The sequence below is a fragment of the Hyperolius riggenbachi genome, chromosome 6 (genome assembly GCF_040937935.1).
Source record: "Hyperolius riggenbachi isolate aHypRig1 chromosome 6, aHypRig1.pri, whole genome shotgun sequence".
NCBI lineage: Eukaryota > Metazoa > Chordata > Amphibia > Anura > Hyperoliidae > Hyperolius > Hyperolius riggenbachi.
In genome coordinates this window covers 53,609,964-53,633,161 of record NC_090651.1, presented here as the reverse complement: position 1 = coordinate 53,633,161, position 23,198 = coordinate 53,609,964, and the positions used below count along the sequence as shown (strand labels likewise).

At 43.2% G+C, this 23,198-nt stretch overlaps 1 protein-coding gene across 12 annotated transcripts in view; it reads left to right on the top strand.

Moving 5' to 3' along the window:
* SGIP1 (SH3GL interacting endocytic adaptor 1) overlaps positions 1–23,198 on the top strand; it is a 206,634-nt gene that overhangs the window by 129,040 nt on the left and 54,396 nt on the right. For 8 of the 12 annotated variants that reach the window (XM_068239287.1, XM_068239280.1, XM_068239285.1 and 5 more), the window contains 3 exons: positions 3,491–4,006; positions 9,225–9,349; positions 13,671–13,797. In XM_068239287.1, coding sequence (XP_068095388.1) covers positions 3,491–4,006; positions 9,225–9,349; positions 13,671–13,797 — 768 coding nt within the window. Of the gene's footprint in view, positions 1–3,490; positions 4,007–9,224; positions 9,350–13,670; positions 13,798–20,599; positions 20,657–23,198 lie in introns of all 12 variants that reach the window. The other 4 variants (XM_068239286.1, XM_068239288.1, XM_068239282.1 and 1 more) reach the window with 1 other exon arrangement.

Below are 23,198 nucleotides of genomic sequence, written 5' to 3'. Positions count from 1 at the left end.
GAAGATGCTGGGCACTAAGAGAGAGGAGGAAGAGAGAAGATGCTGGGCACTAAGAGAGGAGGAAGAGAGAAGATGCTGGGCACTAAGCAGGAGGGGAAACAGAGAGGATGCTGGGCGCTAAGAGGGAGGAGGAACAGAGAAGACAACCGACCATGGGCCAGAGAAGGTGCTAGGACACAGAGAGGGGAAGACAAAAACAACTTGCCAAAAAAGTCAGTTGTAGCAGGCAGATGGTTAGTTGCTCTTGCTCATTTTGACCAGCAAAAATGTAATGTCTGTACACACTCTAAGCATAAACAGTGAAGTGACAAACAGGCTGCTAGTCACTTTAAATAAAAACAACAGTTTTTGTTTGATTAGAGATGGCAAAGCAAGATACATGTTCTTAACCTCCTGAGCGATAATCCCGAGCTGAGCTCGGGGGTATATCGCGCAGGAGGATTTCTCAGGCCCTGGTGGGCCGATTTGCATAATTTTTTTTTTGTTACACGCAGCTAGCACTTTGCTAGCTGCGTGTAACTTCCGCTCGCCGCCGATCCGCCGCCGCTCGCTATATATATAATGAATTGTATGTGTAGTACGGATAATTACTAGAACATTAGTAGCAAAGAAAATATTCTCATATTTTTATTTTCAGTTATATCGGGTTTTTTTTAAGAACATTGCATTATTCTCTAATATTTGCAGTTCACACACTACTCAGCATTCTAAATGATTTTACAGAGCAGGCTAGTGAACTTTTGAACCCTTCTCTGCAGAGAAAAAGAAAATACAGACAGACACTTGAGACAATAAGCCTCAGAAGACAGAGCTCTCTGGGACTTTGAAAGTGGTAGAGATTAGTTCCTCTTTTGCATAGATAACTGGAGTTTCTTAACACTTCCTGTACTGGAAACAATATTAGACTCATGTCTTTGCTCCTAATGTTTTATTTCTTAGCTGTACTACACATACAAATCATTATATAAGTTTATTTTCACTTCAGATTCCCTTTAAAGGGTCATTCCACCCATATTTCAGCTTGTGGTAGACATCTGGGGATTTTAGTGGTAAATTCTCAGCATTTTCAAACTGGTGCAAATGCTCTGCCTACTGGAATGTTTACCACTAATTTTATTTAAAGCAAACCTTAAAGAGGAAGTGTTGCGAAAATCTTAAAATGTAAAACACATACAAATAAGAAGTACATTTCTCCCAGAGTAAAATGAGCCATAAATTACTTTTCTCCTATGTTCCTGTCACCTACAGTAACCCCCCCCTCCATTCATTCTCTGTACACACACACACACACACACACACACACACACACACACACACACACACACACACACACACACACACACACACACACACACACACACACACACACACACACACACACACACACACACACACACACACACACACACACACACACACACACACACACACACACACACACACACACACCACACACACACTTTTGGTGTATATAGGCACATCCCTTTTTGGTGTATAGGCTAATTAAACCCATGTCTCTCCTCCCTCCCTTTCTAATGTTTGGGGGAGGGGGATTGGGGGCTGGTTGGAAATGTGGGTTAACGTGGGAGTGCTGCTGCAGCGTGCATCTGGATGGTCTCTACCTCCTTGCACTTAAAATAGGAAGTGACCCTCCCATCGATGGGGGGACACCACCAGCTTGCACCCTGTAGCTAAGCCCCATTGCATGCATACTACCATATTAACGGTATTACGCTGCCCAATGTCGTACCGAAAAGGATTGATCTCCATTAGGACATTATATGTTCGCACTTGGAGTTGCCACTAGTACAAATGCAGATCAAAGTGTTGGACTTATTTGGACACTTTGGCCTCAATTCACTAACCTTAACTCCTGTCTTTAATAACTCTTCTGAGCTGTTTTACAGTTATCACAATTCTATCACCATGGCGATAAGTGTAACACAGCTCAGAGGAGTTATTAAAGACAGGAGTTAAGGTTAGTGAATTGAGGCCATTGAGCTAAACGAGCTGACAATTATTGCCTCAATTCACTAAGCTTATCTCCAGTCTTTAATAACTTCTGAGCTGTTTTACAGTTATCACCATGGTGAAATAATTGTGATAACTGTAAAACAGCTCAGAAGGGTTCTTAAAGAAAACCTGTACTGAAAATTAAAAGTCAAAATAAGCATACACAAGTCATACTTACCTTCCATGTAGTCTACTCCTCAGTGTCTTTCTCCTGTCCACATCCTATTTGTTCACTGTGATCAAGGGAATTTTCCGTCCTCCATTTTGAAAATGGCCATTACCCATAACAGCTTTCTGGTCAGCACACTGTTAAACTGTCACATCGCTCACTTGAGCCATAGGGAAACATGGACATTACCTGGTACATCAGTTTTCCTCTCAGCTATAACTGACAGCAACTGATATTTTACTGACAGCAACTGATATATTTCAGACCTGACAAAATATTGTCAGAACTGGAAGGGATTATTGTCAGAAGAAAATGGTGAGCTTCTGAGAGGAACTGATGGCAAGGTAACTATGCAATGTTCATTTGAAGTTACCTCATGTGTTTATTTTAAATATTTTTACTCAGTACAGGTTCTCTTTAAAGACAGGTGTTAAGATTAGTGAATTGAGGCCATAATGTGCTGCCAGTTTTACTATATCGGACTACAGGAAAAGGCCAAAGTCCAACATAGGATTAGAAAGGATTATCAAATAGCACTTTCCTTTTTTTTTTTTTTTTTTTTTTTTTTTATAACTTGAATTGTTTTTATATTATGCATTATCTATATTACATCCATGCTAATTTTATGGCTAAGTGTGTTTTTCTTTTGCCTGCTGTGACATACTTCATGTATATGTGTTTATTATATGCATTAGTCCTTGTTTGGACTTTTATTGTATTCTATCTGTTTACCCTTAATAAAACCTTTTGGTCAATGAAAAAAAAGTAGAACTTTCCTAAAATCCCTGATTCTTATTTTCCTTTGAGGAGTTTAAAACCTCTGTCTAGATTACACACCTGCATATTCAGATTTAACAACATTAAAATCTATGTTATCACGAACAGTGAAACTACCGATAAAATCTTGCTAAACTCTTAAGATGCACTCCCTCTAGCCACTAATACTACAGCTTTGTGTATGAGCAACAGGCCTTTAATCTGGGATAGTAAAAAGCCTATTGCTCAAACAAAAATATGCAACCACTAACTAATGGCTAGAGGGAGCTACTAGAATACAAGCAGATTAACAAATCTCCCTTTAGTTTTTAGGCCCAATCACTGGCGTTGCTCTGTCCTCTGCATATAGTTCACAGGATAGTTACAATTGTTTTGGCTTTGGTAACATTCCATGGTGAGCTTTATAATTATGGGCTCACCGTGACAGCTTCGTAGTTTAATTCATTCTTTAGAAGTTCTTTGCCTACCTTAACCAAAAGTTTATGTTGTCTTTTTTGTTGCTTTTGCTTAAGATTGTTTGATCTATTTCAGATGAAGCCACAGTTTCAGAAAATGAACAGATAGAAACAGACACTAGGGAAGAACACCTTGGATTGGTCAATGATTTGGACAGTGTTTTCGGCCCGCTACTATCCCCCAGGTGTATGGCTGTCACATCTGAAGACAAGTGGGTGAGGTTTTCTGACACCTCCCCTGAATCAATATCCCCTGTACCCATCCCCCCGAGAATGGCTGAATCCCCAAGAATGGCCGAATCCCCATCAGCAGAAGAACTGGAAAGTCCATGTGAACCTTCTTCACCGCCACCTCCACCACCACCCGTGGAGATCGTTAGAAATATACCGTCGCCCCTTGATCTGGAAGAGGTCCACAAGCAAATTGCGGAACAGTCACCCCTGAAAGAAGAAGTATTAGAAACAACGGCATCTCCAAAAGATTTTGGGCCTGGACAGAGAGCTACACCACCCCCACCGCCACCCCCCACATACAGGACTGTGGTGTCATCTCCTGGGCCTGGTTCTATTAGCGGCACTGGAAGCGCAAGTGGTACTTTCCCAGTGAATTTTATTTTTTGGAAATGTTTTGTTTTGTATTCAGTGCACCTTTCATCTAGAAGTAGATATAACGCTGTGAAACAATGGTAGTAAAGTTCCTGGTTGGTGCAGGAGTTGGGAGAAGAGATGTCCTTAACCACTTAACGACCGCCTAACTCCGATAGGCGTCGGCGGGTCGTTAGTGGTATAGCATGAAACAGCGGCTCGTACGAGCGGTTTTTCCATGCCAGTTCACGGAGGGTGCCTCCGTGAACAGTGTGCGAGCCGCCGATTGCGGCTCGCACGCATAATGTAAACACGCGGGGAAGAAATCCCAGCTGTTTACATCAACATTAGATCGGCATTCCCCGGCCTCTGATTGGCGGCGATCAGACCCCCCAGCAGGACATCCCCCTAGTGGGGAAAAAAGGGGGGGGAAGTCTGATCGCCCGGCCACATTCCTGATCGGTGCTACGGGCTGTAGAGTCCACGCAGCACCGATCACTGGAAAATCCCCTGGTCCTTGAGTGGTTCTTACATGTGATATAGCTGAGGCCCAATATCTATGGTGGCTGATATTACTCTTAAAGTGGACCTGAACTCAGAACTTCCTATCTGCTCTAAAAGATAAGCAACAGCATAATAACCTTTAAAGGAAAACATTTATTTGTTACAGCCGATGGAAATCCTGCAATAAATCTGCAGTGTGTCTACTTCTGACTTTCATTTAAACAGATATAGGGTTAACATCCTGTGTTTACAAATTAGCTGGTCTGCCAAGGCAGCCAGATGACACAGCTGAGAGAACAAAGTAGAGTTGTGATTAGTCACAGAAGAGGGGGAATTAGACAGGCTAAACTCTCTGAATACATACAGGGTGCATTCCTCTCTGTTTTCCTTCTGCCCTGTGCAAGAGTTCAGGTCCACTTTAACCTCTATTTAGGAATCACCAACATATTATGTGGAGCTGTTCAATAATGTAGGAAGTGGCACTGTAATGTACAACAAGATGATCGCTCTTTGCACACCTTCCTTCGGAACAAGAAAGGATGTGTGCACACAAGAAGAGCCGATTGTTTCAGGCGTTACAACCAACAAGGAACGATCTGCACTCTTGCTGACTCAGGTTTATTTGTAAATCAATGTGCAATGCGCAGAAAGAGCCTAATGTGTTTTACTTCTGTAGCAGCTTACTCAGCTTCTACTTAAAGCAGAACTGTAGATTGGTTTTAAATACACTATTTCACTTATCTGGGGCTTCTTCAAGCCCCCAGCAGCCGTCCTGGCCTTCGACTTGTAAGTCGAGGCCAGCGCAGCACTGCCAAGTGTATCTTTTCATCGCGTTCCCCTCTGCAATAGCGGGGAACGCGACAAAAGGATACACGTGGCCAGAGCTGCGCAGGTGCAGTGACCCGGTGGTGAAACCGAAAGTAGCTGGCGGCGGGCGAAAGGAGGCTCGTGGAGGAGCGGCGCGAGACAGTATGGCTGCTGGGGGCTCGGGGAAGCCCTAGGTAAGTGAAAGAGTGCATTTAAAACCTATCTTTAGTTCCGCTGTAAAGGGAAAGTTCGGGGACGACTAAAAAAAAAATAAAAATCAGCCTGCGCAGTACAGCCCGGAGGACGTCCGATGACGTCAGCGCGCCGCCGTGAGGCGCATTTTGGAGCGCAGAAGAAGCACGACCTGGCCGGCGGCCTGGCCAGGTCGGGCGCGCCACCGGAGACCACCGGGAGCCTGCGGAGCGGCGCCGAGGGCACCTCCTGCCTGCCACGGGCTGGAGGAAGCCCCAGGTAAGTGGATGCAGATTTTTTTTTTAGCGTCCCTGAACCTTCCCTTTAAGTGAAACGCGTTTTGACTCTTCCTCTGTGCATTGCACTTGGTTTACAAATAATTCTCTGCCAAAGTCTTTGTCACAGTGAGTGTGGTGAATATTCCTACTTCTGGCTCTTCTTTATTGTAAACCAAATCCAGGCCAGGGCTGTGGAGTCAGAGCAATTTTTGGTACCTGGAGTGGAGTCGGAGTTGTTGGTTTTAATAAACTGAGGAGCCAGAGTCGGTTGATTTTTGAACCAAATCCATAGCCTTTGTAAAAATTAGACTAAGGAGTCAGTCGAGGAGTCGGAGCAATTTTGGGAACCTGGAGTCGGCCGCTGGAGAGTTGACAGAGGCGCTCAAACCTATTGCTTGACCCACTGAGTTGTGCTGCCATTTTTGCCTGAGGAAGCGGGCCCGCAAAACGCGTTGCATTTGTGGAGTTGAATTAATTATTTGTCAATTCTGTTTTATCGAGACTCAAGTGAGTTTTCTTTTTTTGTAAGAGGGAGGTGAGTGCACCTTAATATCCCCCTCTGCTTTTAAGCGGTTTTTAAAACGTTTTACTCTACGCTGGCGCCTCTGTATACCGAGTTTTTGCTGACCCATTACCTCTGCACACTTGCTCTACTGTCTCTATGACGGCAGAGCTCTGTGAGCTGGTCAGGCTCCTGACCCTGTGATCAATGTAAGCCAATGGGATTTGCTCACACTGATCACAGGGTTAGGAGCCATTGAAATTGGCTCCTGACTGACCGGCTTATGGAGCTCTGCTGTCATAACGACAACAGGGCAAGTGAGCTGCTATGGGCAGAGAGCGGCGCCATTGGTCAAGCAGTGGCGGCAAGGTGACATCTATGCCCTGGCAGGAATAACGGCCTCCAAACGCCGTCTATTTCAATCACCGTGGTCTGGAAGCGTTTACACCTCTTGCTGTGATTGAAGACGAATACTGGTGAAAGGAAAGAGAGCATGCTAATAATGTTCTTGTCACGTTCAAACATCTGCATTACTCAGTAACAAGGGGAGTAGTGGGGGCATGATTAGGGGCATGTCTTAAACGCTTTAAGACTATAAGATTTAACCACTTAACGACCAGCCAACGCCGATAGGGGGCGGCTGGTCGCAGTGGTGTTTCCATGGAAACAGCCGCTCGTTCAAGCGGCCGTTCCATGTCAGTTCACGGAGGGAGTCTCTGTGAACAGCCTGCGAGCCTCCGATCGGGGCTCGCAGGCGAAATGTAAACACCCGGGGAAGAAATCCCGGTGTTTACAGTGTACGGCGCTGCTGTCACAGCAGCACCGTATAGGGGATTGGCGATCCCCGGCCTCTGATTGGCCAGGGATTGCCGCCCTCTGATAGGCTGAAGCCTATCAGAGGCAGTACAGGACGGATCGCCGTCCTGTACCGCCCATAGAGAGGAAGGAAGGGAGAGAAGGAGAGGGAGGGCGGAATAGTGCTGCGGAGGGGGGCTTTGAGGAGCCCCCCCGCTACACACAGATAGCCGGTGGAGATCAGACCCCCCCGCCCCCCCAGCAAGACATCCCCCTAGTGGGGAAAAAAGGGGGGAAGTCTGATCGCCCAGCCTGCCACACGATCTGTACTAGGGGCTGAAGAGCCCACCCAGCACAGATCATAGAAAACTCATGCGGTCCTTAAGTGGTTAAACACACTCAAAAAGTTGGGAGGTATGCATCTGCACAATACCTTACTATGCCTTCTATAGGTAATAGAGCCCCTCCCCCCTCAGCAGAATAGTAATACATGTCTGAGTACCATATATAAAATATCATATATAATAATATAAATAACTATTACCACTGCAGCGATGCTGTCATGATCCAATGGGTGTATGACCCAATAGCAGTGCATTTACGATATCCGAAGAAAAGGGCTGAAAAATATTTTGACTTCACACAGAAGCGCGATTGCAATGCGTTTTTCCTGCGCTTTAATGGAAACATTCGCTGGGGCTTCTACTTTTAAATACTTAACGTTTTGCAACTGCAAGTAATATGAATACGATTGCAAAATGCTTCTAGTGGGAAAGGGCCCTAACACCTGCATGCAATTGCATGATTCAGATGAAAAAGCATGCCGGACAAAAAAATTAACTTGTGAGATATGAACGTCTTTATTTTCATGAAGAAGTAAAATCCTTCATGTTCGTACCCTAAGCTCTTTTTAATTAGGAAGCTCCAACATATGCACCCTGGGGGTTTGTAAAGAGTTTTGGGATGAAATTGTACCCCTTACCCATTACTGTAAAAGATTTAAAAGAAAGCTTAACACATTAAGAAAACAAAACTTTTAAGAAAAGATTGACTTTAGCCTGGGGAAAAAAACCTCCTATAAATGCCTGTCAGTAAACCACTTTTAACAAGCTGTCACAATCATTGTAAGCTTCCCCCAACCCCAAGCTTTGCCAATATTTACTGGCGACCCAGCAGAAGCAACTAAGCAACCTCAAATTTCCCTATGGGACTTTCACTGTATATCCAAATATCTGTGTCACATGAAGTAAAAAAGGCGGACCCTTACAAGGTTAGTATCCAACTGTATTTAAGGAATGGGTGTACGATGTGAGCTTATTTGGGGAGAAGGAAGAAGGGTATAATGCAAACTTTTTTGTTTTTCATAGTTTGGGATTGCGCTTTGTCAGTTGCCAAGAAATTACTAATTTGTTTCCGAATCTGGTTGGCCATTGCAAAGACTTATTTTTGCTGATGGTAATTCTGTTTTTGTGTGGAGCAAGAAAGCCACATGATAAATGTTCAGACCACTCCTATCTCTTGATATGAGAGACAGACACCTGGGAGGGGGAGGTGGAGGCTGCACAAACTGTGTATCGCCACAAATAGGGACAGAGAAGGTGGTTAGATATATAGGTCAGCATTGAACCACTAGCACTAGGCACTGTGCAGGAGCCTGACAGCTGTTTCTCACTTACCTGCTTCTTCCGAGGCTTAAGGTGCGTACACACGCACTACTAAAGAGAACAACGGGTCCGTCAGACCCTTCCGCTGAGCGGATCGTTCAGAAACAGACTTATCAGTCTGCAGACAGACTGTACACACGCACTACTGTCGGGATAACGACCATCCAGCGCGAAGGTCTGACGGGTGACCCTCCCGCTGGGCGGTCGTTCTCCCGACAGTAGTGCGTGTGTACAGTCTGTCTGCAGACAGATAAGGTTGTTTCTGAACGATCCGCTGAGCGTTCTCTTTAGTAGTGCATGTGTACGCACCTTTAGGCCTCTGAAGCAACACGCGAGTGCGAAACGGCTGGCAGGCTTCGGCACAGTGACTTCAGCCCTCAGCACCACACGCTGCAACTCCTTGGCCAGGTAGTGCCGAAGTTTTGCCTTTTGATCTTCATACAAATTTTGTTAAAATTGTCTTCCTTTTGTTGTTTTCTCAAGGTACATCATCTCCTGCCCGCCCAGCAACTCCCCTCGCCACATGCAGTACAACCCCTCCACCACCACCGCCTCGACCTCCATCTCGACCTAAACTGCCGCCTGGGAAACCTTCTGTTACAGATGTGGTAGGTTCCTCTGGTGTACTTAAAGGGAACCTAAACTGAGAAGGATGTGGATTTTTCCTTTTAAAATAATACCAGTTGCCTGACTCTCCTGCTTATCCTGTGTCTCTAATACTTTTGGCCACAACCCTTAAACAAGCATTCAGATCAGGTGCTCTGAATGAAGTCAGACTAGATTAGCTGCATGCTTGTTTCAGGTGTGTGATTCAGCCACTACTGCAGCCAAAGAGATCAGCAGGACAGCCAAGCAACTGGTATTGTTTAAAAAGAAATATTCATATCCCTCTCAGTTAAGGTTCCTTTTAAAGGACCACTTCGTTATCAAATTAGATATATGGAACCTCATTTTCATTAAAATGAGTTGTAGAATACATTTTGATGCGTCTTACAGCTTGGACCCATGTCACATAAAAAATAGGGACAAACTCAATCCATCATTCAAAAAAAAGTCATGTTCAAAATTATGAACAAACTTTCAGGTAGTTTTTCAGGTAAACTACAAGAGTCCGGAGCCTTACAAGATACCCATGTTTTAATAGCCCATACTCTTCTGGGACTATGCAAACAAAGGATGTCACAAAACTACTTTGTGCAAAAAATTGTTCTGTGGAAAGCCACACGCACACTTCTAGGTTAAGGCCCAGTGCAACAGATTTTAGGGTTGAAACCAATTTCGTGTGAATTTTTTTTCGTGACAAACTGAATCTAAAGCAATAAAATTGTTATTTTCACATACGGTACTTAGAAAAAAAAATAGAATACATAAATTGTTACCTTAGGGGCTCAGATTTTTAAATATATATGTCATATGGGTATATTACTGTGATTTTTACAAGTAAGGGCTTGTAACGATTGAGTACAATAAGAACATAGAAATATATATCACAATAGTACAATGTTACTATTGTTACTGCACATTGTACTAAGAACATAATTTACATGATGTGATAATCATGATAAATAGGCAAATACAATGTGTGGGTTTTATCTACAATAGCATGGTTTACGTTAAAACTATAGTGGGTGTAAATGTAGGAAATTATGTATTTTTTTTATTTTGTATATAAATAAATACTAAAACTAAAATCACCCACAAAAATCCTAATTTGTCTAAAAAAATAACAATATATAAATCACTTAGGTGTGATTGAAGGTATTGAAAAATTAAAGGAAGCCGTGCTAAAATGTGAGAATTGCTCGTGTCCATAAGGTGAAAACAGCCTAGCGGCCAGAAGCGGCTAACATAGTCTTAGGTGTTGAGAGTTTAACTTACCAGTAAATTTGTGGGATTTGGGAAGAAACGCACACAAATACGTGGGGAAACATACCAGCGTTGCAAGGTGAGAATATGTGTGCTGGGTGGGTTTGGTACTATATAATATACAAATATGAATCTGCTTGTGCTGATTGCCACTGCAGGTACTAAAAAAAGGCAAGAGAGCTGTAATCCGCTCCTTTGTGGCAGGGCTAGTGCTGACAAGCCGTCCCTGAAGTATTTTTGTCCACTAGCACTTGCTGTAATTTCTACATCCAGCCACTGGTCATGTGGAGGGAACGGGTCAGTAATCAGAGATGAGGGTTGCAGTGAGGACCTTTGAAGAGGATCAGTGCACCAAAGTCTGGAGCTGTCCAGTGAAGGCATCAGGGGACCTGTCAATGCTGGCACATATAAAGGAAGCTCTTTCTCCGGCTATTTCTTTTATTGGCTGCAGAGATTGTAGAGACCGCAGATGCACTCTTGCTTGAATGCTGCTGAGTAAGAACATTATTATAATTATTTTTATTCATAATGTTTTATATCTTGTGCCTCTGTACAGAGTAAGACACAAAAATACATTAAAAAGACATGGGTACACATAAAAATATAGCCATCGACACATTCTACAAGGTTTGTAGACCATATAATGGTTTGACAAATATGTTGAGATTAACAAAATGTACAAGTCACAGGACACAAAAGGGAGAGAATTAATTAGTGTTGATTGAATTTGGTGCATTCAGTTCTGAACACCCAAATTCTCCCAAGCACCACACTTCAAAACTTTAAAGAGGAACTCCAGCCTAAACAAACATACTGTCATTCAGTTACATTAGTTATCTTAATTAAAATAGATAGGTAATATAATCTCTTACCCACACTGTTTTAAAAGAACCGGCAAATGTTTGATTTCATGATGGCAGCCATCTTTTTGGTTGAAAGGAGGTGACAGGGAGCATGAGACACAGTTCCAACTGTCCTGTGTCCTGAGCACCTCTCCCAGTTGCTAGGCAACGTGAATAACAACATAGGAAATCCCATCATGCTGCACAGCATCAGGGAAAAAAAGCCCAGGCTTTTTTTCTTTGATGGGTGGAGCTTAGCTAAAAATGCAGCTAAAAATGATGCTTTGGTAAGAAAAACAAAGTTCTGATGCTGGGAAACTGTTAAAGAAACACCAAGCCTTTTCTGTTCTGCTGAGTAGATTTTTAGTCCGGAGGTTCACTTTAAGTATTTTTATTTAGTATTTATATAGCACCGACATATTGCGCCCCGCTGTACAGAGTATATATTGTCTTATCACTAACTGTCCCTCAGAGGGGCTCACAATTCTAATCCCTACCATAGTCGTAAATCTATGTACAGTATGTATTGAGTAGTGTATGTATTGTAGTCTAGGGTGTAAGCCAGTTAACTTATTGGTATGTTTTTGGGATGTGGGAAGAAACCGGAGTGCCCGTTAAGAAAAAAAAACATGCGACACGGAGAACGTACAAACTCCTTGCAGATGTTGACCTGGCTGGGATTGGAACCGGGGACCCAGCACTGCAAGGCGAGAGTGATAACCACTACACCACCGTGCTGTCCTCCGTACCCGGCAAGTGGACAGTTCAGAGGGAGTTCACATACATGCGCTTCACAGCACAGTCTATGTGCATCTGATCATTTCTCCTTTAGAAGGAAGAAGCATTGGAGTGGCATGGAAAGCGCCATGAAGCACACATAAGTTCTGTGTGAAAATAGTGGAGCACTCCTCAAATTTGCATCCGGATGAGCCTCGGTAGAGCCAGCCGCTCTCTGGATCACTTGTAGTAAAAGTATAGTTGAAGCGGCACCATCCAATTTGTATCAGCTTTTTTTATTTCTTTATATCAGCAAACAGTTATTATAGCGATGTTTCAGGGCAGCCGCCCCTTTATCAAGCTAAGCTGTTTGTGGACAAACATGAACTGACACCATACCTCAATATTTACCCAGCATGCAAGATTAGCGACCAATCACTATTGTGAAAAGACAATAGACCAATCATAATGTCCATCTTCCAAGCTGACCTGATGGGGACTGCATAGGTCGCACTACATAGTTGTGTTTAAACGGGACTCAACCATACCCTCCCACTCAACTCAGGCTGTAACACTCCCGAGATGCCTCCTCACTAGGTCACGCCTGGCAGTCACGCCCACCAGGCCGCCGCTGCGGCGGACCTGATGGGGAAAACGCACCTATGTAGTGCGACCTATGCAGTTCCCCATCAGGTCCGCTTGGAAGATGGACCTTATGATTGGTCTATTGTCTTTTCACAATGGGGATTGGTCGCTAATCTTGCATGCTGGGTATATATTGAGGTAAGGTGTCAGTTTATGTGTCCACAAATGGCTTAGCTTGATAAAGGGGCGGCTGCCCTGAAACGTCGCTATGATAACTGTTTGCTGATATAAAGAAATAAGAGCTGATACAAATTGCATGGTGCCGGTTCAACTTTACTTCTACATGAAGCACACATAAGGCAATTCCCCTCGATGCTTTCCGCTTGTTCGGTACTGAAAGTGCTAAGGGCCTATTTCCACTACACGCAGATTGGATGCAGAATGGATGCAGAAAAACGGACTCCAATGAATGCCTATGGGCCTGTTTCCACTAAACGCGATTTTTCTGATGCAGATTTTCCCATAGGCATTCACTGGTGTCAGTTATTCTGCATCCATTCTGCATCAATTCTGCATCCAATCTGCGTGTAGTGGAAATAGGCCCTTAAGTATTGTGCTTGGGAGAATTTGGGTGTACAGAATTCCTTATCTTCACACCAACACTAAGGGCCTAGCCCACTGCTGCATTCATAAAAATGCATAAAACGCAATTTTCTAAGCCTTCCAACACATTAAAACATCTTAAACGCATTTCAAAAACGGTTGAAAAATCATGCATTTTTATAAACGCAGCAGTGGGCTAGGCCTTAAAGCTTACAATCTGAAACCATTTCTTTTGAGTTCTTGATATAGTAATACAGAATTTGTTACAATCATTTTTGTCTTCCAATTACTAACTTTTTTTTTTGGGTCACCCTAGACGCGGCCATTCAGCCCCCCCGTCCACTCTTCCAGTCCTCCTCCTATCGCCCCTCTGGCCCGCGCTGAGAGCACGTCGTCCATCTCCTCGGCCACCTCGCTGAGTGCAGCTACCACCCCTACAGTTGGTAAATACTCTCATTTTTGTCTTATTTCTAGATTATTCTGTGCATGACTTGCTTTAAACACTATGGTACCCTGCAGATCTGTGTTGGCATTACATCTCTGTAAATCAAAACTGAAATCACATTTAACATGTCCAGTTTGAAAATACTATATTCCAGAATAGGAGGGGGGGGGGGGTGATACTTCCAAACGGCTTATGAGCCGTGAGGCCCTATGGATATTTAGATTGGGCGCTAGATTCCCCAAAGGCCTGAACTGTCGTTGGGACCTAGCATTAAATACCTAAATGCTGGTTGCCAATTTAGCTTGTAATGTAGCTGCTTAACTCTCTGTTTTTATTTCACATTTATTTTTTGATTTTATATTTCAATATTTTATTACGCATATACGATAGATTAAGTTCTCCCTGCCTGAAGGACACGAACTATCAGAGGAGAACATAAGTAACCTGTAAAATCTGGCCTAAATTTTGTCAAAAAAAAAGGTTCTGCTTTTAAAGCACACCTGACCCCCGAGGCAAAGCTGCTTAAGCAGAAATATGGTCATGATGGATCCACATTCTTCTATGTGTTGTCCATTCCTCTTCTCATTCTCCCTGGACAGAGGCAGCCTTGTTGCAGTGTTCCCTAATGTATGCCTTTCATTCCCTCCTCTTAACCAATTAAGTCTATCTATTCTGGACGGATATATCCGTCCAGATAGACTGTGCAGCCGCCGCTGCCTGAGGCCCGCACTCCCACTGCCTGCCGTTGTTCCTCCAATCAGTGAACGGGAATATAAATTCCATTCACCGATCTAAGTCCTCCACAGAAAAAACGATGCTTTCTAATCAGAGAGCGCGGTATTTCTGAAAAAAAATTTTTTACAGCCTCCTTATAGTTCCTGGTATCGTGATTGTACGCTCCAGGATTTTTTGGGCTGTGGCCATCTTGTGGCCAGATAGTAAACTACCCCCACATACATTTTTTACATTGCATTACATTATTTTACATTTAAAATTATCCGTTTCCCTCCCACACCAAAAATTACCCAAATACATTTTTTAATAAAAAAAATGTTTTTTAAATTACAATAAAAAAAACAAAACATAAATAGTTACCGAAGGGTCTGAAATTTTTAAATATACATGTCAAGAGAGTATCTTATTATATTTTTTAAAATTATAAGCTTGTAAATAGCGATGGACGCAAATTGAAAAAATGCACCCTTTATTTCTAAATAAAATATCGGCATCATAAATTGTGATAGGGACATAATTTAAATGGTGTAATAACCGGGACAAATGGGCAAATAAAATACATCAGTTTTAATAATTCCGGTAGCATGTATTAATTTTAAACTATAATGGCCAAAAACTGAGAAATGATTTTTTTTTTCCATTTCTTTCTTAATCTTCCTGTTAAAATGGATTTAGAAAAAAATAATTCTTAGCAAAATGTACCACCCAAAGAAAGCTTAATTAGTGGCGTAAGAAATAAGATATAGCTCAATTAATTGTGATAAGTAGCGATAAAGTTATTGGCGAATGAATGGGAGGTGAACGTTGCTCGGATGCATACGATTTTCGACACTGTAGGTTGAAGTGGTTAAAGGACAGGTCTGAGGAAAAAAAAAAAAAAACAAGATCTACTTACCCCTGGCAGAAGATCTGTCTTTTCCTTGGATGTGAATGGGCTGAGGAAGAGGTGGGGATGGGAGACCGAGAGGAGGGAACATTACAAGCACTGCAAGCCTTGCTTCTTCCTGTCTAAGAATTTGACTTTGGCCAAAAGTCAAATTTTTCAAGGAGGGATTACAGGAAACAGGGAGAGGCTTACATTGCGTAACTTTGCCTTGGGGCAGGTGTCCTTTAAGTGGAAATAGTTGTCAACTTCCTGCCTGGGTCATATTGGGAGTAAGCTGTGGTTGCTGAAACGGGTTAGGGAATTAGCATTTTTGCAATCGCTATGGCTTGCTTGCAATAGTAAGGACTTTAGCACCCTGTGCTTCATGCTATGGTCAGATAGGCCAGTGGTGGGGTTGCATATGACCCAGAGAAAATTCCACACTGGGTTAGATGACACACAACACAAAATGGAACCAATAGTGATCATTGAGTGATTGGTCCAGTGATGGAGAACATGAATTTCCTTTATACAGTATAATGGCTTTATGTATGCGTCTCTGGGCTAAAGGTATGTTTGAGGATATCTTGGGGGTGTTGGATAGTCTCACCTATGTAAGAACATTTTTTTTTAAAATATTCTATAAAAGCAAGCAAAGAATGCAGTTGTCTCTACAGGGGCCTGGGCAGAGTGTCGCATTGCTAAGCTGATTTCAGCAATCTGGTTCAGTGCGTAATAATAAGCAGGGACATCACAGGTCATAGGCAGCACTGTCTGATGGGCACACTTGTGCACTGCGCAGTAACAATGTGCTGCTGCAAACATATCTGTGTGCAAAGCAGTTCTGTCCCGTTGAATAAAACCTAATAGGACCAGAACTGCAATACAGGTTGCATGTGTTCCTCCTGTATGGCAGAGCAAGGCGAGTGTGCCTGGTCTCTAAAATACAGTCTAGATCAGTGATGGCTAACCTTGGCTCTCCAGCTGTGGTGGAACTACAAGTCCCATGAGGCATTGTAATACTCTGACAGCTCTAAGCCTAAATCGGGGAGTCAGAGGCATGATGGGATTTGTAGTTTTGTCACAGCTGGAGTGCCAAGGTTAGCCATCACTGGTCTAGATCCATAAAATTCAGCAGAGGACAACATAGTGGAGATGATATACATGAGATGCTAATTTTTCCAGATAGCATACAATTGTAATGCAAATTATTTGCATCTTGGATATGTGCTAATCCACCCTTGCTGGAAACGCATATGACTGTTGCAATTCCAAGCTGAATAGGACATGCATTAAAGGGGCACTATGGCGAAAAATTTTACAATTTAAAATATGTGTAAACATATACAAATAAGAAGTCAATTTTTTTTACAGTAGAGTAAAATGAGCCATAAATGACTTTTCTCCTATGTTGCTGTCACTTACAGTAGGTAGTAGAAATCTGACAGAAGCGACAGGTTTTGGACTAGTCTATCTCTTCATGGGGGATTCTCAGGGAGTTAGTTATTTTCAAAAGCACTTAGTGAATGGCAGTTGCTCTGTCCAACTGCCCAAAAACTGTGTAGGGAGCAGGGAAGCTGGCCAGCATCATTGTTTAAATCTTTTTTAGGGAATATCTTTATAAAGAATAAAAGCTTTGCTGAGAATCCCTTATGAAGACATGGACTAGTCCAGAACCTGTCACTTCTGTCAGATTTCTACTACCTACTGTAGGTGACAGCAACATAGGAGAAAGGTAATTTATGGCTCATTTTACTATGGAAAAAAATTACTTCTTATTTGTCTGTCTGTTTGGTTAAAAATTTTAAAATTTAAAATATGTGCATAGTGCCCCTTTAGATTAGTGTACAAGTCAGAATAAATACCATCTCATTGACCTTCTGTAGTCTCTAGCCAGTGACTATTGTGTAGTGTCATATTTTGCAAGTCTATCTGTGTTTGTCTAAATAAAGTTGTCTTTTTCAAAACGCCTGACACTGTAAGTACGGGCAGCTGTGTGCTGTGGTGTTTATGCCCTTCTAGTCTGCACCTTCCACATTTCAGTGCTGCTATTGATGCTTCTGCTTCTCTCTGCTGTTACCCCAAAATTACTGCTGTTTGTATTTTGCTGCATGTTCACATTGTCAAATATTTTGCTTAAAGCGGCCTTTGCACAGAATAAAATGGTTTAGGCAGCCCACATATAATATTGGAAAAAGTTATAACTAACATTGATGGTAAAACGGTGGTCCATTTGTTGACTGGTAAAACGATTTCTAGCTCTGTGGGCACTGTGGCAAGTGCTGTGTATATCTGTGCCGGCTACAGAAGGCAGAATGTCATCATTTGTTTAGCTTTGCTACAGTTCTTAGGAGCTACATTACATGCAATCAGATTGGGGGTGAAATAAGTCATGTAGTGACCACTTTCTGCCATCAGTGATGGTGACATTTTTCTATTGATAAAATATGTGAGAACTTTTTTTTCTCTTCTCTAACCTCCCTGCCCCCACTCTTTATTCTGCCACTTTACCTCTGTCTCTCATACCCCACCACCTTCATCTTTCCCACCTTTTCCTTTCCACCTTCCTTTTGCCAACATCACCTCCACATACTTGCTTTATCCTTCAACTACTTCCCTCTCTCTCCTCCACATCTTTCCTTCCTCCTCCCACTTCTTCCCCATCTCTCTCCTCCACATCTTTCCTTCCTCCTCCCACTTCTTCCCCATATCTCTCCTCCACATCTTTCCTTCCTCCTCCCACTTCTTCCCCATATCTCTCCTCCACATCTTTCCTTCCTCCTCCCACTTCTTCCCCATCTCTCTCCTCCACATCTTTCCTTCCTCCTCCCACTTCTTCCCCATATCTCTCCTCCACATCTTTCCTTCCTCCTCCCACTTCTTCCCCATCTCTCTCCTCCACATCCTTCCTTCCTCCTCCCACTTCTTCCCCTTCTCTCTCTCCTCCACATCTTTCCTTCCTCCTCCCACTTCTTCCCCATATCTCTCCTCCACATCTTTCCTTCCTCCTCCCCCTTCTTCCCCATATCTCTCCTCCACATCTTTCCTTCCTCCTCCCACTTCTTCCCCATCTCTCTCCTCCACATCCTTCCTTCCTCCTCCCACTTCTTCCCCTTCTCTCTCTCCTCCACATCTTTCCTTCCTCCTCCCACTTCTTCCCCATATCTCTCCTCCACATCTTTCCTTCCTCCTCCCCCTTCTTCCCCATATCTCTCCTCCACATCTTTCCTTCCTCCTCCCACTTCTTCCCCATCTCTCTCCTCCACATCCTTCCTTCCTCCTCCCACTTCTTCCCCTTCTCTCTCTCCTCCACATCTTTCCTTCCTCCTCCCACTTCTTCCCCATATCTCTCCTCCACATCTTTCCTTCCTCCTCCCCCTTCTTCCCCATATCTCTCCTCCACATATTTCCTTCCTCCTCCCACTTCTTCCCCTTCTCTCTCTCATCCGCATTCTTCTTTCCCTTCCTTCTTCCTTCTCTCTTTCTCCTCCAAATCCTTCCTTCCTACTCCCTTTTCTTTTGCCTCTCTCTCTCCACATTCTTCTTTGTCTCTCCCCTCCACATCCTTCTCTCCTCCCACTCCTCCCCCCCCCCCCCCCGCCCGCACCGCATTATTTTCTTCCTCCTCATTCTTCCTTCTCTCTCCTCCACAACCTTCCTTCCTCTTCCTTCTTCTTCCCCCTCCTTATCCTCCACATCCTTCATTCCGCCTCCCACTCCTTCCCTCTTGCTCTCTCTTCCACATCCATCCTTTTTTACTCCCTTTCACCCACCTTTTCTCTATTCCTATTCTTCCCCCAGCTCTCTTTCTCTATTACACTATGACATCGATTCATAAAGCATTACCGCATGCGGTAAAGCTGAAAACAGCTGACTTTACCAAGCACTTAGGAAAGTGTAATTTCATAAAAGCTGTTACCACATGAAAAGCTCAAATTACCAAGCAGAGAGGTAAATTACCGACTTCTGCGGTGAACTCCTCCAGCACATGTCACGAAATGTCAATTCATAAAAGATTAGAGCAGCCGGTATTGACACGGAGAATACCGCCTGCTGTGAGGAGGTGATAACAGTGCAATAAGAGAGCTGCTGTAAAAAGCCAGCAGCAGAGTGATCTGAACAAACAAGGCTTCCCCTGAATACCCCAGGCTGTGTTTTTAACCTCTTGGGTACCGTTTTCAGATGTTATTTCACATCAGAAAGCCTGCATGTGTAAAGTTTCTTGAAGTTCTTCGAAGCTGTGGCAATTAAATATATTGTTTAGAAAAACTAATAGACAGATACAGAGCAGATTCAGGGCAATAAGAGGCAGTTTAACCATACATGCACAAATGGAAGTTGGGGATGCCCATTTTATTGTAATGCTGTCTCTGCACAGAGAACAGCCAAATGTAACAAATCAGCCAGCTCATTAATGTAACAACTCAGCCAGATTACATTCCTCATTCCTGCATTTCTACCGCACCTGTGAAATGGTTTATGAATTAGCACGCAGAAGTCTAAAATACTGAATGCTGTATTTTCCCTCCCAGATTTTTTTTACCGCAAAGCCTTTTATGAATCGAGGCCATTATGTTTGTTTTTACATCTGTTTCTGCACCCTCCTCGCCACTTTCATGCTCCCTCACTCTTTTCTTTGTCCTTCGTCTTTATGTCACTCTGTTCTGGCCTTTGTAGGCTTTGAAAGCAGGACAAGGCAGCAGGTACTATTTTCTGGCCAGTCCGGGTTTATTCAGTCAGGGGCACTTGCACGATTTGCTTGTTATTAAGTGGAAATAGAACAGTGTAAGACTGTGACCCTCTATAGGTAACTCTGACGATAATTGAAGTACTCTTTAACACGAGCTTTGCCATATGCTGCCATCTCGTGACCTTCACACAGATAGAGTGGCCAGGTGTGTTATCCCTATTTAAATTTGTGGGGAAAAGTGATGGCATAATTCATAGCATTGTAGATTTTAAGACTATCCTAAATGATTAATACCCGATATCTGGTTGCAGCTCACTAATCCCTGCACCCTTTTTCTGAAGGAACATTGCTTATTCTAAACCTAATTTGGACATGTAGCTGGGCTTTTATGCTAATTACAACCTCCTGTCTGGTAATGTGGTTATTTATGTTGCACTGACTCTTTATTGCATGGCTTGGCTTTTGCTCACTGTTTTCATTTATCCCTCCTTCTCTCGATCATGAAATCAGAAGGTGACGCATTTGCTGACAAACGGTCCCAGTTTGACAGACGTGATACACCTGCAGGTACTGTACTTCTGTGAGGACGGCATCCCGGTCCCAAAGGGGTTAACATCTTAAAGGATCACACCGCCCAAAAGTGATTTGCATTCTCCATAAGAGGCAAATACGGTTGCACTTACAATGTTGGTAATGCAGAGTATCGTGCCAATCAGATATTGAACTTCTCCATCCAAGTGTTCTCCCTGTAAAGTTTTTACATTACAATTCCTTAAAGTGCTACTTAAGTCTTGAGAACTAAGCAACGATACAGATGCAGAAAATAATTCTGCAGGAATGTTAAACCGCTGAAGAAACTCATTTTCAGGAGATTTTTCAGAGCTAGTCTAGTTTAGGGGACCCAGCGGTAAACCTCATAGAGAACAGTTCTCCAATCACAGCACCCTCTACAGCACAAGCATTGCGATTGGCTGAGCAATGTGGGTGTAGTTTACTGCAACCTATCTGAAACAAAGTAGTTTGTGAGGGTGCTGTCCCCCCAATCACGTTAGTGGAATTTAACTATTTCCTGCTGGGTCCCCTAAAGACTAGCGCCAATTTTTCTTTATAAACTGGTAGTCTACTGGTAGATCAAACTAAGGCAGGAAATACCTTGTGGGCCACTCTGATCTTGCTTTGTAATGAACTGTTGTACAGATTTTAGTCTTCTCCCCAGAAACTGTTTCCAACTGGATGGGGGGGGGGGGGGGAATGCAGGTTCGGCACCTCTCTGCACAACTCTGCTTACAGCATAAGAGGCGGATGAGGAGGCCAGCCGATGATAGCCGGTGGTCACCAAAATTAGCCGGGTGGAGCACCCGGCTAAAAGAGCCTGGGGAGAACACTGGATGTATTTTTTGACTGTAATAACTGAAGCTTTACGGAGCCATTGTTTTTTATTGATGTGCCTGGACATTAGGAAAAGCTTTTTTGTTAGGTGGCACCTCAGGAGATTCCGCAGCCCTTCACACAGTACATTGGTATCCTATTTTTGGATGGAACAGTAGATTTCACCACTAGAATGCTTGAGAGATAATAGAGGCCATTAGGTGGTTCCACCCATTGAGAATCTACCAAGAACTGAAATATCACGTTTGGGTAGCTTTACCTCTCAAGTGTTTCGGGAGTAACCACTACTGACCAACAGAGCTTGTAGTTTTATCATTACTGTGCGACTATAGGTAACATTTTCCCTGTGAAAGATTAAAAGGAAAACAGATGTAGGAATTACCCCACCCGCTATGGCTGTGTGTAGCGACATGTAACCTGTTCATCATGTCACTTCTCTGCACTTGAACTGTCAGACCCTATGTGCAGATTGCAGATGGTTTATTCACTCTCCTAGAAACCTCTGAAGGTCATTATGTGTCTTGGTTTAGCCAGAAGGCATATTCCATCTATAGAGCTTTGCCTCATGGCCCTCATCTCTTCATCATCATGGGTCTGTCCATCAAGACTCAGATCAGAACCTGCTGCTCATTGCATGACAGTTTACCCTTTTGTGTTGTAAAGATCAGCACATAGTTAACATGTGGAGGAATAGTCACAGTATTCTGCAGATGTGGTATATACAGCATGTACTGTTCACAGGAAACTTATACTGGAACCTTTCTGGAGTTAAAATGAGTATGTGATTCCAGTCGTATGAAGAGTAGTTCAGCTTTTCTTGTCCAGTATCTTAGTTGTATGATCGTCTATGTGGAAGATGTGCAAACAGTGCAGGAAACATGCAGGGATTCTGCTAGTTTACCTAATGATAATCCTATAATGCTAAATAATTCTAACATTTGTATAGAGCTTTTCACCTGTTAGACTCAAAGCGCTCAAGAGCTGCAGCCACTAAGGGAGCACTCAAAGGACCACCCTGCAGTGTTAGGAAGTCTTGCCCAAGGACTTCTTACTGAATAGGTACTTACCCTAGACAGGATTCAAGCCCTGGTCTCACATTTCAAAGGCAGAGCCATTAACTAGTACACTATCCAGCCACTTGATGATAGACCTTTACACATGGTTATGGTGGGTTACACATTGTTGTGGTGATGCAATCATTATTTAGAGCAAACCTGAAGTGAGGAACTTTTACAAGTTCATCTCACAGAGGCAATATCACATGTATGTTTTGTTAGCACATCTCATGCTGTTTTCGGAATTTAATAACGTTCATTCCTGCAGTCCTCTGTAGTGAAGATCTTTGATGTTGATTGAACTGACTCACTGCTTGAACTCAGTGTCCCCGTATTATAAACACACTTCTCTTAAGGGATCCTAGAAGCAGAGATAACCATTTATTGTCTGAAACAAGGTTTTTTTTTTTAGAATCCTAATGTAGTAAATGATAACGTCAGTATCTGCATAGATCCGTACGGTAGTCCCCAAAGATGCAACAGACTGTGACATATCTGGATCTCCTCTTATCTCTCTGGACGCTCTTACACTGTCTCCTTCTCTAACACCAAGTCCTCTCCACACCCACTGTCTGTTGGTGTACCTCAAGGCTCTGTTCTTGGGCCACTTCTTTTCTCAATCTACACCCGTGGCCTGGGACAACTAATTAACTCTTTTGTGATGT